Raw genomic sequence first — 15,209 nt, 5'->3', positions numbered from 1 at the left:
ACCATATACACACACACACACACACACACACACATACATACACACTCACAGACAAAGACAAAAACACATACACCACACACAAATGCATGCACATACACAGAGACACACACACAAACACAGACAGACACACACACACACACAGAAAAAACAGAAAGAAATGTTTTATTTAATGATGCACTCAACACATTTTATTTACGGTTATATGGCGTCAGACATATGGTTAAGGACCACACAGATTTTGAGAGGAAACCTGCTGTCGCCACTACATGGGCTACTCTTTCCGATTAGCAGCAAGGGATCTTTTATTTGTGCTTCCCACAGGCAGGATAGTACAAACCATGGCCTTTGTTAAACCAGTTATGGATCACTGGTCAGTGCAAGTGGTTTACACCTACCCATTGAGCCTTGCGGAGCACTCACTCCGGATTTGGAGTCGGTATCTGGATTAAAAATCCCATGCCTCGACTGGGATCCGAACCCAGTACCTACCAGCCTGTAGACCGATGGCCTAACCATGATGCCACTGAGGCCGGTCACACACACACACAGAGACACACACACAAACACAGACTGACAGACACACACACACACATCTGTGTACAGTATGAAGATTTAAAGAGTCTAAAATGAGTTCAGCTGACACACATGCACACATACAGACACACACACATACACACACACACACACAGACAGACAGACACACACATAGACAGAAAAACACAGACACACATGCACACACACACAAATGCACGCACACACACAGACACACACACAAATACAGACTGACAGACACACACACATCTGTGTACAGTATGAAGATTGATAGAGTCTAAAATGAGTTCAGCTGACCTGAAGTAGTAAGAGCAATGGAGATTTTATTATCCGTGACACGGGCAAATAAGAAATCTATTGGGGAAATAAGAAATCATTCGGCCGATAGTTTAGCCAGCTTCAATCCAGACACAAATCTCTTGGGGATTTCTACTCATTGTTTCTCTACAACCGCCACAGACATTGTTACCACCGGGGGAATTCCAGTTATAGAATTACTTATATTATTTATAGCTGGGATCAGATATTCAGATTCCAAAAACCACTACAATAATTTAGTACTCAGTTTGTTTTTCTTCCTCGCTTGAGGCGTGTTCAGTCTAGGATCGATCCCCATTGGTAGGACCATTAGGTTATTTCTCATTCCAGTCAGTGCACCACAACTGGTATATCAAAGGTCATGGTATGTGCTATCCTGTCTGTGGGATGTGCATGTAAAAGATCCCTTGCTATTTACATGTAACGCTTTTAACTTTACTTATAATAAAGTTAACCTTTATGCATTTAGAATAGATATTTTCTATTCTTCCCATGACATCCATTATTGGATTGCCTCTAGATCTTAATTACAATCTAGGTCACTATCAAATGCACATTTCATGAAATAGACAATGCCTGATGGGATGTCATAACGGAATGTGAATGCCAAATTCCCGTGGAAGAGATTATTTGCAAATTGCAATGTGGGAAGAAACACTGAAATATAATATAGTTCTGAGATGGTCTATTGCATCTTACTCCGTTGCTGTGAAACTGCTTTGTAAAATATCTTTCTTCATTAACATATTATATAAGATCTATGGTTACTACAGCTACTTTTATAGTGTTTGTGTCCTTAAAGTCACATAATCTAGTTTCAGCCTGTAAAAACGAACACTGGGTTTGGTTACCTACAAACCTGTAACACATTTAGATCAAAGTTATGAGTGAAACAAAAGTCTGTAACATTGAAACAGAGAAATAGCTTTAAAAAATAGAGAAGGGCCCGTGCTTATAAAACTTTTAGTGTCCTTTGAGCCAATAACCTGAGCCAAGCATTTGGTGGCGTCGTGGTTAGCCATTGGTCTACAGGCTGGTAGGTACTGGGTTCGGATCCCAGTCGAGGCATGGGATTTTTAATCCAGATGCCGACTCCAAACCCTGAGTGAGTGCTCCGCAAGGCTCAATGGGTAGGTGTAAACCACTTGCACCAACCAGTGATCCATAACTGGTTCAACAAAGGCCATGGTTTGTGCTATCCTGCCTGTGGGAAGCACAACTAAAAGATCCCTTGCTGCTAATCGAAAGAGTAGCCCATGTAGTGGCGACAGCGGCTTTCCTCTCAAAATCTGTGTGGTCCTTAACCATATGTCTGACGCCATATAACCGTAAATAAAATGTGTTGAATGCATCGTTAAATAAAACATTTCTTTCTGGCCCTTTCAGAAAATTGACATGGTGATGTAACAAATCACCAGTGGATATATTGAAGAATGACACATCCCAAGTAAAGAGAAGAATTTGTGTTTAACAATAAATACCTCAACACATCTTAAACAATGACTATTTGGTGTCTCACATAGGTCTATTTTAAAACCTTGGTCAGGAGACAGAAAACAATGTTACTGTATAGGTTAATACTACCAAAAAAGCAGCAAGAGATCTTTCACATGCTCTTTCCCATAGGCAGGACAGTACATACCACAACCTTAGATGTACCAGTTGTGGGACAGTGGACTGAACTGGAGTCCATTACCTGACACATCACTGGATGAAAACAACACTGAATCATCTGTTTTAAATGCTTAAAGAAATGGGGGTTTTAAATTTATTTAACGACACACTCAACACATTTTATTTACAGTTATATGGCATCAGACATATGGTTAAGGACCACACAGATATTGAGAGAAGAAACTCGCTGTCGCCACTTCATGGGCTACTCTTTCCGATTAGCAGCAAGGGTTCTTTTATATGCACCATCCCACAGACAGCATAGTACATACCATGGCCTTTGATATACCAGTCGTGGTGCATTGGGTGGAATGAGAAATAGCCCAATGGGCCCACCGACAGGGATCAATCCCAGACCGACCGCGCATCGAGCGAGTGCTATACCACAGGGCTACATCCTGCCCTTTAAATGCTAGGTGCAGACCCTAGTTTGAAGCAGTAGAAATGGGACACCAAGTTTAGTTAACCTACAAACCTGTAACACACTTGGATAAAGTTACAACAGAGTGAAACAAGAGTCTGTGATGCTGAAACAGGGAAACATCCATGAAAATAGACTAGAACTCAATAAAGTTACAACAGAGTGAAACAAGAGTCTGTGATGCTGAAACAGGGAAACATCCATAAAAATAGACTAGAACTCAACTCATACCCATTACTTCGCAGAAAAACATATGTCTTTTTAAAATATAAAAAATGCATTTTCGTGATATTAAAAACATTATTCTGATGTACGGAGATGGATAATCAAAACAATAAAATTTACATAATGTATGATTTCAATCATCAAAACCGTGAATAGTGAAAAATATGCCATAGCGTTTAAAAACTAGGGTCTGTCATTTTAAAAACATTTTTAAAGAGTCAATCTCACCTGGATTTTAAGTCTTTTAAATTTTGCTGAACACATCATCACCACCTAGTTTACAATCTCTGTAGCTCTATCCAACACATTCAGATATGTATGTGAATAAAACAAACACTCTTGTCAAATCACGAAAAGTTTATATTTCTCTTTGTACCTCAATTCCACACATTCAGATACATAAAAAGTTTATCTCTTTAAAATGTGATGTTAAAATGACAGGTTGCTGACTTGGCACACCAACTCGAATGGATGGTTAGTGATGGTCTGTTTTCACGTGGGTGCGTCTTTAACATTTAATTATTTAAACACCGTTCTTTAATTGTTTGTTAAATGATTTGAACTTAGTGTAACACGAGTGTCCGGATCAAGGTTATTCAACCAATCACCAACCTGCCACTCCTCAAACAATCTAATGTAAACCTTCTAAAATTGTACATTCTAAAGATTTACTTTTCTTTCATGGTTCAATATTTTCTATTAAAAAACGCACAAAAACCCCCACAAAAAACACACAAAAAAACACACACAAAAAACCCATCTAACTTCTTTCTACATTAATTAAATGTGAATATGATTTCCCTTTATTTTAAACTATAGAAAATTAATTATTATATTAAACAAATAAAGGTTACATAATTAATGTTTAATGTTTTTCATTAAAAATATATTAAACAAATAAATAACCATAAAGCCTATGGTACTTCTCTATTCATCGCATTAATAATAAATATGCAACATGAATGTTTAATACTTATTTAAACTGTTTTCTTCTTATTAATGAAAAGAGGGTTTTTTTAAAACACAAACGGTGGACGAATTACAGTAACATATATTCCGTGACTGTTTCCCAATGAAGAAATTTAATTACACTTGATTGAGTGCGATCGAGTTAATTCTGTGTACACCGCCGGTAAAGTTAATTATCCTGAAAGGTCTAGAAAAACGCGATGTCTCGCTATTAAGTCTAGCTTTAATGAAGTACATGTCCTGCACCAGTGCAGGTTTACACAGATAAGGTTAAACAAATTAACAGTTAGATGGAAAAGAAGATTTAAGAAGAAGAAAAAAGGTATTGAGTAATCACAGACTCAGCCTTTTAAGGTGTTTATGTTCTGTCTGGTTGAGAGCAGGCAATTTGATTAGAGCAGTTTTCTCTGTTGAACTGATCCATTAGTTTTCCCCTGACAAGGTGGGGTTTTTTCCTATGTGGCTGACAAGGTGGGGTTTTTTCCTATGTGGCTGACAAGGTGGGGGTTTTTCCTATGTGGCTGACAAGGTGGGGTTTTTTCCTATATGGCTGACAAGGTGGGATTTTTTTCATATGTGGCTGACAAGGTGGGTTTTTTTCCTATGTGGCTGACAAGGTGGGGGTTTTTCCTATGTGGCTGACAAGGTGGGTTTTTTTTCCTATATGGCTGACAAGGTGGGGGTTTTTCCTATGTGGTTGACAAGGTGGGTTTTTTTCCTATATGGCTGACAAAGTGGGGGGTTTTCCTATGTGGCTGACAAGGTGGGTTTTTTCCTATATGGCTGACAAGGTGGGGTTTTTTCCTATATGGCTGACAAGGTGGGTGTTTTCCTATATGGCTGACAAGGTGGGGGTTTTTCCTATGTGGCTGACAAGGTGGGTTTTTTTCTTATATGGCTGACAAGGTGGGGTTTTTTCCTTTGTGGCTGACAAGGTGGGTCTTTTCCCTATGTGGCTAACAAGGTGGGTTTTTTCCCCTATATGGCTGACAAGGTGGGGGGGGGTTCCTATGTGGCTGATAAGGTGGGGTTTTTCCCTATGTGGCTGACAAGGTGGGTTTTTTTCCTATGTGGCTGACAAGGTGGGGTTTTTTCCTATGTGGCTGACAAGGTGGGTTTTTTCCCTATGTGGCTGACAAGGTGGTTTTTTTTTCCTATATGGCTGACAAGGTGGGGGTTTTCCTATGTGGCTGACAAGGTGGGTTTTTTCCCTATGTGGCTGATAAGGTGGGGGGTTTTTCCTTTGTGGCTGACAAGGTGGGTTTTTTTTCCTATGTGGCTGACAAGGTGGGTTTTTTTCCTATATGGCTGACAAGGTTGGGGTTTTTCCTATATGGCTGACAAGGTGGGTTTTTTTCCTAAGTGGCTGTTAAGGTGGGGTTTTTTCCTATATGGCTGACAACGTGGGGTTTTTTCCTATATGGCTGACAAGGTGGGGGGTTTTCCTATATGGCTGACAAGGTGGGTTTTTTCCTATGTGGCTGACAAGGTGGGTTTTTTTCCTATATGGCTGACAAGGTGGGGTTTTTTTCCTTTGTGGCTGACAAGGTGGGGGTTTTCCCTATGTGGCTGACAAGGTGGGTTTTTTCCCAATATGGCTGACAAGGTGGGGGGTTTTCCTATGTGGCTGACAAGGTGGGGTTTTCCTATGTGGCTGACAAGGTGGGGTTTTTTTCCTATGTGGCTGACAAGGTGGGGTTTTTTCCTATGTGGCTGACAAGGTGGGTTTTTTCCCTATGTGGCTGACAAGGTGGGTTTTTTTTCTTATATGGCTGACAAGGTGGGGGTTTTCCTATGTGGCTGACAAGGTTGGGTTTTTTCCTATGTGGCTGATAAGGTGGGGTTTTTTTTCCTTTGTGGCTGACAAGGTGGGGTTTTCCCCCCTATGTGGCTGACAAGGTTGGTTCTTTTCCTATGTGGCTGACAAGGTGGGTTCTTTTCCTATGTGGCTGACAAGGTGGGGGTTTTCCTATTTGGCTGACAAGGTGGGGTTTTTTTCCTATGTGGCTGACAAGGTGGGGTTTTTTTCTATGTGGCTGACAAGGTGGGGTTCTTTTCCTATGTGGCTGACAAGGTGGGTTTTTTTCCCTATGTGGCTGACAAGGTGGGTTCTTTTCCTATGTGGCTGACAAGGTGGGGTTTTTTCCTATGTGGCTAGCCACCTATTCAGTAAGTATGTAATATACCGCTGGAAAGAAATAAAGGATCATACAAACTGTATCAGCTAATAGTGACTGAATCCAAAACACTCTGTCAATAGTGTCATTTCATCTCATTTCACTTTAACTTATTTTCGTGTTTATATCCAATTAAGGTTCAAGCATGCTGTCCTGGGCACACACAGTAGCTATCTGGGCTGTCTGTCAAGGACAGTGGGTTAGTTGTTAATTGTTAGTGGTTAGTGAGAGAGATGAGGGTGTAGTGGCCTTACACCAACCCATTGAGTCATTAAAACTCGCTCTGGGTGGGTGCCGGTACCAGGCTGCAAACCCTATATCTACCAGCCTTTTGTCTGATGGCTTATCCACAATGTCACCGAGGCTGGTCATAGTGTCAGAAGTTGACCTATTACTTGCAAGCAGTGTTTACATTCTGTCCTACATTACAACTGTGTATGAAATAGAGACATTCTTATGCTATTGTAGTAAATTAAATTTGGCCTACAATTCCATGTGTTCCCTTTTTTCTTTCCATCAGTAAATTTAAACAAGTTTGGCAAAATAATTTTACACAAAAAAGTTTCATTATTATGTTAATTAATATTTTCAAGCAAAATATTTGTTAAAACAATTTTACAACCTGTTTTACTGAGCTAAAGATAAATATTTGTGGAAATCAACTATAAAGCACCACCTGAAGCAAATGATCTGTACTGACTGAGGGGAACAAAAAATCTATAGGCAATTTCATCTAATTTTAACTGCCAATATTCTGCTACTAAAATTTAAGAAATGAGATGAGAATAATGAAAATAGAAACTTTAAACATGTTTTATAATAATTTATATCACCTGGATGGATATACTTTTGTGATAATCAAAATTACTTGAAAACTACAGCATGTATAACTTATAAATTACATTATATTAAAAATATATCTTACTGGCTTAATTGTGTGCATTTTTCATTTCAAATTATATTTGTGCTTATATCCAATTAAGGTTCAAGCACGCTGTCCTGGGTACACACCTCAGCTATCTGGGTTGTCTATCCAGGACAGTGGGTTAGTTGTTAGTTGTTAGTGGTTAGTGAGAGAGAAGAGGGTGTAGTGGTCTTACACCTACCCATCAAGTTTTTACAACTCACTCTTGGTGGGAGCCGGTACTGGGCTGCGAACCCTGTACCAACCAGCTTTATGTGTGATGGCTTAACCACGACACCACCGAGGCCGGTGGCTTGTGTGCCAACCAGTTTCTTTCTTTGTTCTCCTGATGACATTAGTTTTGCACTGACGAAACATCAAATATGTAAAATCTTTTATGTAAATTTAATTTTAAGGTTGGTTTCAGAGAAATTAACAATTTTTTCAAGATTTATATTTAATATTTAAAACACAAATTCAACAATTCAGAAAATTCACCGTCACAAAGTTAAGACATGTTCTACTCACCTGGTCAAATAGTGGCTTCCATCTCTGAAATGAAAAGAAAACAACTGTTTGAAGCATCAGCCACAAAACCATTGTAACAGATTTTAAACTGAAAGGTCCATTAGCTTGGCATTGCACATAAAACCATTGTAACAGATTTTAAACTGAAAGGTCCATTAGCTTGGCATTGCACATAAAACCATTGTAACAGATTTTAAACTGAAAGGTCCATTAGCTTGGCATCGCACATAAAACCACTGTAACAGATTTTTAAACTGAAAGGTCCATTAGCTTGGCATCGCACACAAAACCATTGTAACAGATTTTAAACTGAAAGGTCCATTAGCTTGGCATTGCACACAAAACCATTGTAACAGATTTTAAACTGAAAGGTCCATTAGCTTGGCATTGCACACAAAACCATTGTAACAGATTTTAAACTGAAAGGTCCATTAGCTTGGCATTGCACATAAAACCATTGTAACAGATTTTAAACTGAAAGGTCCATTAGCTTGGCATCGCACATAAAACCATTGTAACAGATTTTAAACTGAAAGGTCCATTAGCTTGGCATTGCACACAAAACCATTGTAACAGATTTTAAACTGAAAGGTCCATTAGCTTGGCATTGCACATAAAACCATTGTAACAGATTTTAAACTGAAAGGTCCATTAGCTTGGCATCGCACATAAAACCATTGTAACAGATTTTTAAAAAAGGTCCATTAGCTTGCATCGCACACAAAACCATTGTAACAGATTTTAAACTGAAAGGTCCATTAGCTTGGCATTGCACACAAAACATTGTAACAGATTTTAAACTGAAAGGTCCATTAGCTTGGCATTGCACACAAAACCATTGTAACAGATTTTAAACTGAAAGGTCCATTAGCTTGGCATTGCACACAAAACCATTGTAACAGATTTTAAACTTAAAGGTCCATTAGCTTGGCATTGCACATAAAACCATTGTAACAGATTTTAAACTGAAAGGTCCATTAGCTTGGCATTGCACATAAAACCATTGTAACAGATTTTAAACTGAAAGGTCCATTAGCTTGGCATTGCACATAAAACCATTGTAACAGATTTTAAACTGAAAGGTCCATTAGCTTGGCATTGCACACAAAACCATTGTAACAGATTTTAAACTTAAAGGTCCATTAGCTTGGCATTGCACACAAAACCATTGTAACAGATTTTAAACTGAAAGGTCCATTAGCTTGGCATTGCACACAAAACCATTGTAACAGATTTTAAACTGAAAGGTCCATTAGCTTGGCATTGCACACAAAACCATTGTAACAGATTTTAAACTGAAAGGTCAGAACCATTGTAACAGATTTTAAACTGAAAGGTCCATTAGCTTGGCATTGCACACAAAACCATTGTAACAGATTTTAAACTGAAAGGTCAGAACCATTGTAACAGATTTTAAACTGAAAGGTCCATTAGCTTGGCATTGCACATAGAATGTGTTTCTATTGTTGGACCAGTAACAACTCTGTCAGACATGTTGACGCTAAAACAGTAAAATTTAAAGCACTGTATGTACAATGAATGAATGAATATTTAACGACACCGCAGCATAACATTACACACCGGCTATTGGGTGTCACAAAATACACATGTGGTGGATCATAGGCCAGTGAAAGAAAGAAATGTTTTATTTAACAACGCACTCAACACATTTATTTACGGTTATATGGTGTCAGACATATGATTAAGGACCACACAGATATTGAGAGAGGAAACCTGCTGTTGCCACTTCACGGGCAACTCTTTTCAATTAACAGCAAGGGATCTTTTATATGCACCATCCCACAGACAGGGTAGTACATACCACAGCCTTTGATATACCAGCCGTGGTGCACTGGCCGGAATGAGAAATAGCCCAGTGGGCCCACCAATGGAGATCAATCCCACACCGACTGTGCACTGAGCGAGCGCTATACCACTAGGCTACATCCTGCTACATCGTAGACAGTGATGCAGTTTTCTCTCTAAGACTATTATATGTGTCAGAACAAAACCTCTCTAAAGCAGATATCCCTTAAAACAGGACTTCCTACTTGGCACAATGGATGTCCAGTTTAGAGAGGTTCCACTATATTCAAGTCACTGAGCCCAGTTACAAGGCACATGAAGTCATTTCAGAACTATTAAAGAGTCACAACAACCACAGACAATTGGATTTGTGGAAATGGATAGTTCAGTCAACAACTTGTAAGTAATTTGCGATTTAAAGACACAAAATCTGAAACAGATGGAACTATTTTACTCCACTAAATAACAAGGATCAACGTCGTTAATGGATTCTTTCCTCATTTGGGGCGGGATGTAGCCCAGTGGTAAAGTACTCGCCTGATGCGCAGTCGGTCTGGGATCGATCCCCGTTAGCAGCCCATTGGGCTTTGTCTCATTCCAACCAGTACACCATGACTGGTATGTTATTATTAAAGGCTGTGGTATGTGCTATCCTGTCTGTGGGATGGTGCATATAAAATACCCCTTGCTACTAATGAAAAAAAATGTAGCAGGTTTCCTCTCTAAGACTATATGTCAATATTACCAAATGTTTGACATCCAATAGGCGATGATTAATAAATCAATGTGCTCTAGTGGTGTTGTTAAACAAAACAATTTTCTTTTTCTTTCCTCATTCATTAGTACTGCATGAATGAACAAGCACCATTCACATTATCTTTGTTCATACTGAAAAAAAAAATGTTAATACAACAGAGAAAGAAAAAAGTGTTATTTTTAAAACTGTTAACCAATGGGTTAAGACAGACCTAGTTCTGGCACTTGCCACATTCAGCTGATTGAGGGGTTTTTTCTCGTTCCAACCAGTGCACCACAACTAGACAAAGTCTGTGGTATGTGTTTTCCTGTCTGTGGGAAAGTGCATATAAAAGATCCCTTGCTGCATTAGAAAAAGAATTGTAGCAGGTTTCCTCTGATGACTATGAGTCAGAATTACCAAATGTTTGACATCCAATACCCAATGATTAATTAATCGATGTGCTCCAGTTAAACAAAGCAAACTTTTTCTTTTGTTTTTTGCCAGATTCAACAACTGAACATTCTGAAAACAATTGGTGATTTTGTTTTAATCTGGCAAAATAATTTCATTTAATACTGTATATTGCCGTGTATTAGCCAACTCCATGTATAAGCCAACCCCTTAGTTTGACCCTAAATATCTACTACAAAATTATAGGTCCCATGTATAAGCCGAATCAGCTTTTGTTAAATAATAGACAAGCATGAATTTGTAAAAATAAATTGATTACTAATTCTTTTCTTTCGTTTTTAAATCGAACCATTGATTTTGGTAAACATGACAAAACACAAATGACCTGGGATCGTCTCATTCTGTTGTTATCATTATATCTTGTTGTGGTCGGTGTAGGCCCGTTTCGATAGTGACGTCACAGGTATGTTCAGAAGGGCGAGTGCTCACAAACGTTTGTTGGACTGGTTTTTAAAATTTTTTATTTGTGATATGATAGAACACAATCTGGCCAATCAAGCTTGCTAATACATGGCAACATACAGTAATTGATATTTTGATAGGAACTAACTGAGTTTAAGACGTAATGTGATGAACTTTTCTGCTCACCCAGACCTAGCTCTTATTCCGCAGCAAATAAAACCTGTTTTGTGATTGTCATCAATCAATTTAAAATTCCCAACAGTTTCACCTTGAAGTTAAATGGATATTAGAGCGTGAATGGTGAAATACAAAGAAGAAACAGACAAAAGAGAATTCTTGATTGGCAATCCATCATGAAAATTGCTCATCTTCTTGCAATGAATCTTCACAGATACATTTTGGAACCGTTAAGATAAGAGCCGCAGCAAATAATCTGTGTTTTCTTACTGGCCATGAATCAGTACTAACCTTCATAGAAACTGCACTGTAGTCTAATCTACAGGAAAAGAAAGGAAAGGAAATTTAGAAAAACTAGATGGAATAATCATGGCACGTTTCTTCGCATTTCTGTAGACAAAGTGTCACAATTACTATATGATATTGTTAAAAAGGGGCAGGATTTAGCTCAGTTGGTAGAGCACTCACCTGAGGTGCTTTGGTCATAGGATCGAACCCCGTCAATGTACTCGTTCTTTGAATGGGAGGGGGGGGGGGGGGGGACATAGCTCAGTAGTAAAGCACTCGCAAAGCATGCGCAGTCGGTCTGGGATTGATCTGCTATTTCTCATTCCAGCCAGTGTACAATGACTGGTATATCAAAGGCCATGTTATGTACTACCCTGTCTGTGGGATGGTGCATATAAAAAAATCCCTTGCTGCTAATTGAAAAGAATAGCCCATGAAGTGGCAACAGCGGGTTTCCTCTCTCTATCTGTGTGGTCCTTAACCATGTCTGATACCATATAACCGTAAATAAAATGTGTTTGAGTGCGTCATTAAATAAAACATTTCCTTCTTCTTTTTCATTCTTTGAATGGGGAAATAATGGGTTTTTCCCATCCCAACCAGTGCTTCACAACAGATATATCAATGGCTGTGGTATGTGCTGTCCTGTTTGTGAAAAAATGCATGTAAACTTCATAGAAAACTGGCTACATTTTTTCATTAGCTACTAGGGATCGTTTATATGTACACTGCCACAGACAGGACAGAACACACACCAGCCTTTGATATACCAGCTGTGGGACACTGGTTAAAAAGAATTTATTAAAAAAATCGGTCCATTGAGGGGATTTGATCCCATGACTCAAGCACCTCAGACAAACACTGCACACCACTGAAGTTATTACCTCTTCTTCAAGTGACCCATCACCCAGTCGTACTTATTTAATGACTCTTATTTCGTCACTTTTTCCCTAAGTGGATTAATTTCCATAAATCAAATTATTTCTCAGCTTAAGCTACAAATTTGTTGTGGTGGCTCCTAATTAGAACAAATAATTTAATGGCAATTTTTTTTTTTTTTTTTTTATATTTCCGACTTCTTCATTTATTCACCCCAACAGACAAAAACAGATAACGGTGAGGAATGGTTTTTAGATGTGTCTTTCACATCTATTGTGCTGTGATGAATTACTGATCTTCAGTTTGGCTGTAAGTTCTATAGATCAAGATGGTGCAGAATGCTCAAGGATTAAATTAGGACTGTGTCGATATGGAAGAGAAAAGTCGCAAGTGGCCCAAATCGGATTTGCCACAATTCATTTATCTAAAAGAGGAGACACAAACTGGTGAGAGTGAAAAGAATGTTTGTTTGATCACACACTGGTTATGGTAATGTGGTAATACAGTAACAGATGGTTTATAAACAAAATATTACAAGGAATGGGAAAATGATAAGGAATGGATATGGAAGAGAAAAGTCGCAAGAAAAAGGGATTTGCCACAAGGGAATGGAAGGAAGAACTGGTGGAAGTGAAAGGGATAATAAGGGAAGGAATGGGAAGGAAGAGGAGTAAGAATGGAAAGGAAGCTTTTATGTGTTATAAGTAATGTGGTAGGGTGAAGAGAACAGGAAGGTTTATAAACAAAAAGGGAAGAAAAGGGAGGAAAAGGAAGGGAAGGAATGATAAGGAAGGGGAAGGGAAGGGAAGGGAATGGAAGAAGGAAAGGAATGGATGAAGGGATGATAAAGAAGGGAAGGAGAGGGAAGGGAAGGGAAAGAATGGAAAGGAAGGGAAATAAGGAAGTGGAAGGAAGGGTGAATGGATGAAGGGAGGATAGGGAAAGGGAAGAAAAGGGAGGAATAAGGAAGGAAAGGAATGATAAGGAAGGGAAGATAAAGAAGGGAAGGAGGAAAGGGGGTAAAGGGAAGGAAGGAAGGAAGGAAAGAAAGTGAATGGATGATAGGGATGATAAAGAAGGGAAGGAGAGTGAATAAAGTGGAAGGAAAGCGAATGGATGATAGGGAGGATAAGGAAGGGAAGGAGAGGGAAGGAAGTGGAAGGGGGAGGGGGGGGAAAAAAAGGGAAGAAGGGGAAGAGGAAGGAAGGGAAGGAAAGGGAAAGGAAAATAGGGGGAAAAGGAAGGGAAGGGAAGGAAGTGGAAGGAAAGTGAGGGATGAAGGGAGGATAAAGAAGGGGGAAGGAGAGGGAGGGAAGTGAAAGGAAGGAAAGGGAAATGGAAAAGGAAAGGAAGGATGATAAAGAAGGGAAGGAGAGGAATAAAGGGAAGGAAAAATGGAGGATAGGGGATAAAGAAGGGAAGGAGAGGGAAGGAAGTGGAAGGAAAGGAATGGATGATAGGGATGATAAAGAAGGGAAGGAGAGAAAAAAAGTGGAAGGAAAAAAAAGGGAAGGAAGGGAAGAAAAAGAAGGGAAGGAAGGGAAGGAAGGGGAAGGAAAGGGAAAAAAGGAAAGGAATGATAAAGAAGGGAAGGAAAGGGAAAGGAAAGGATGAGAGGGATGATAAGGAAGGGAAGGAGGGAAAGGAAGTGGAAGGAAAGGGAATGGAATAGGGATAAAGAATAAAGAAGGGAAGGAGAGGAAAGGGAAGGAAAAGAGGGATAAGGAAGGGAAGGGAAGGAAGTGGAAGGAAAGTGAATGGATGAAAGGGATGATAAAGAAGGGAAGGAGAGGGAAGGGATGGGTGGAAGGAAAGGGAATGGAATGATAGGGAAGGGGGAAAGAAGGGAAGGAGAGGGAAGGAAGTGGAAGGAAAGGAATGGATGATAGGGAATGAGAAAGAAGGGAAGGAGAGGGAAGGGTAGGAAAGAATGAAAGGAAGGAAAGGAAAGGAAGGGAAAAAAAGAATGGATGAAGGGATGATAAAGAAGGGAAGGAGGGGAAGGGTAGATAAAGAAAGAAAGGAAGGGAAGGAAGTGGAAGGAAAAAAAGGATGATAAGGATGATAAAGAAGGGAAGGAGGGGGAAGGGTAGGTAAAGAATGATAAGGAAGGGAAGGGAAGGAAGTAAAGAAAGGGAAAGGGGATAAGAATGATAAAGAAGGGAAGGAGAGGGAAGGGAAGGTAAGGAATGATAAGGAAGGAAGGGAAGAGGAAAGGAAGGGGGGAAAGAAAGGAAAGAAGGGAAAAAGGGAAGGGGGGAAAAAGAGGAAGGAGAAAGGGGGAAAAAAAGGGAGGGAAGGGGAAGGGAAAAAATGGATGATAGGGAAATAAAGAAGGGGAAAAAAGGAGGGGGAAAAAGGAAGTAGGGATGGGAAAGAAAAGGAAGGAAAAAAGAAGAAGGAGGATGAAAAGAAGAAAAGGAAGGGAAGGAAAAGGGGGAAAAGGAGAAGGGATGGGAAAGAAAAAGAAAGGGAAGGAAGGGAAGGAAAGGAATGGATGATAGGGATGATAAAGAAGGGAAGGAGAGGGAAAAGGAAAGAAGGAAAGGAATGGATGATAGGGATGATAAAGAAGGGAAGGAGAAGGGAAGGAAGTGGAAGGAAAGTGAATGGATGATAGGGATGATAAAGAAGGGAGGGAGAAGGAAGGAAGTGGAAGGAAAGGGAATGGATGATATG

General features: G+C 39.4%; 1 protein-coding gene across 1 annotated transcript in view; it reads right to left on the bottom strand.

The window, feature by feature from the left end:
• The window catches only part of LOC121380068 (rhomboid-related protein 3-like), a 79,343-nt gene that overhangs the window by 34,258 nt on the left and 29,876 nt on the right, over positions 1-15,209 (bottom strand). The window contains exon 3 of the mRNA XM_041508811.1: positions 7,769-7,792. Coding sequence (XP_041364745.1) covers positions 7,769-7,792 — 24 coding nt within the window. The remainder of the gene's footprint in view (positions 1-7,768; positions 7,793-15,209) is intronic.

Source organism: Gigantopelta aegis, chromosome 8 (assembly GCF_016097555.1).
Source record: "Gigantopelta aegis isolate Gae_Host chromosome 8, Gae_host_genome, whole genome shotgun sequence".
Classification (NCBI taxonomy): Eukaryota; Metazoa; Mollusca; class Gastropoda; order Neomphalida; family Peltospiridae; genus Gigantopelta; species Gigantopelta aegis.
Note: the sequence above shows the minus strand (reverse complement) of the source record. Positions and strands in the feature narration are given on the sequence as shown.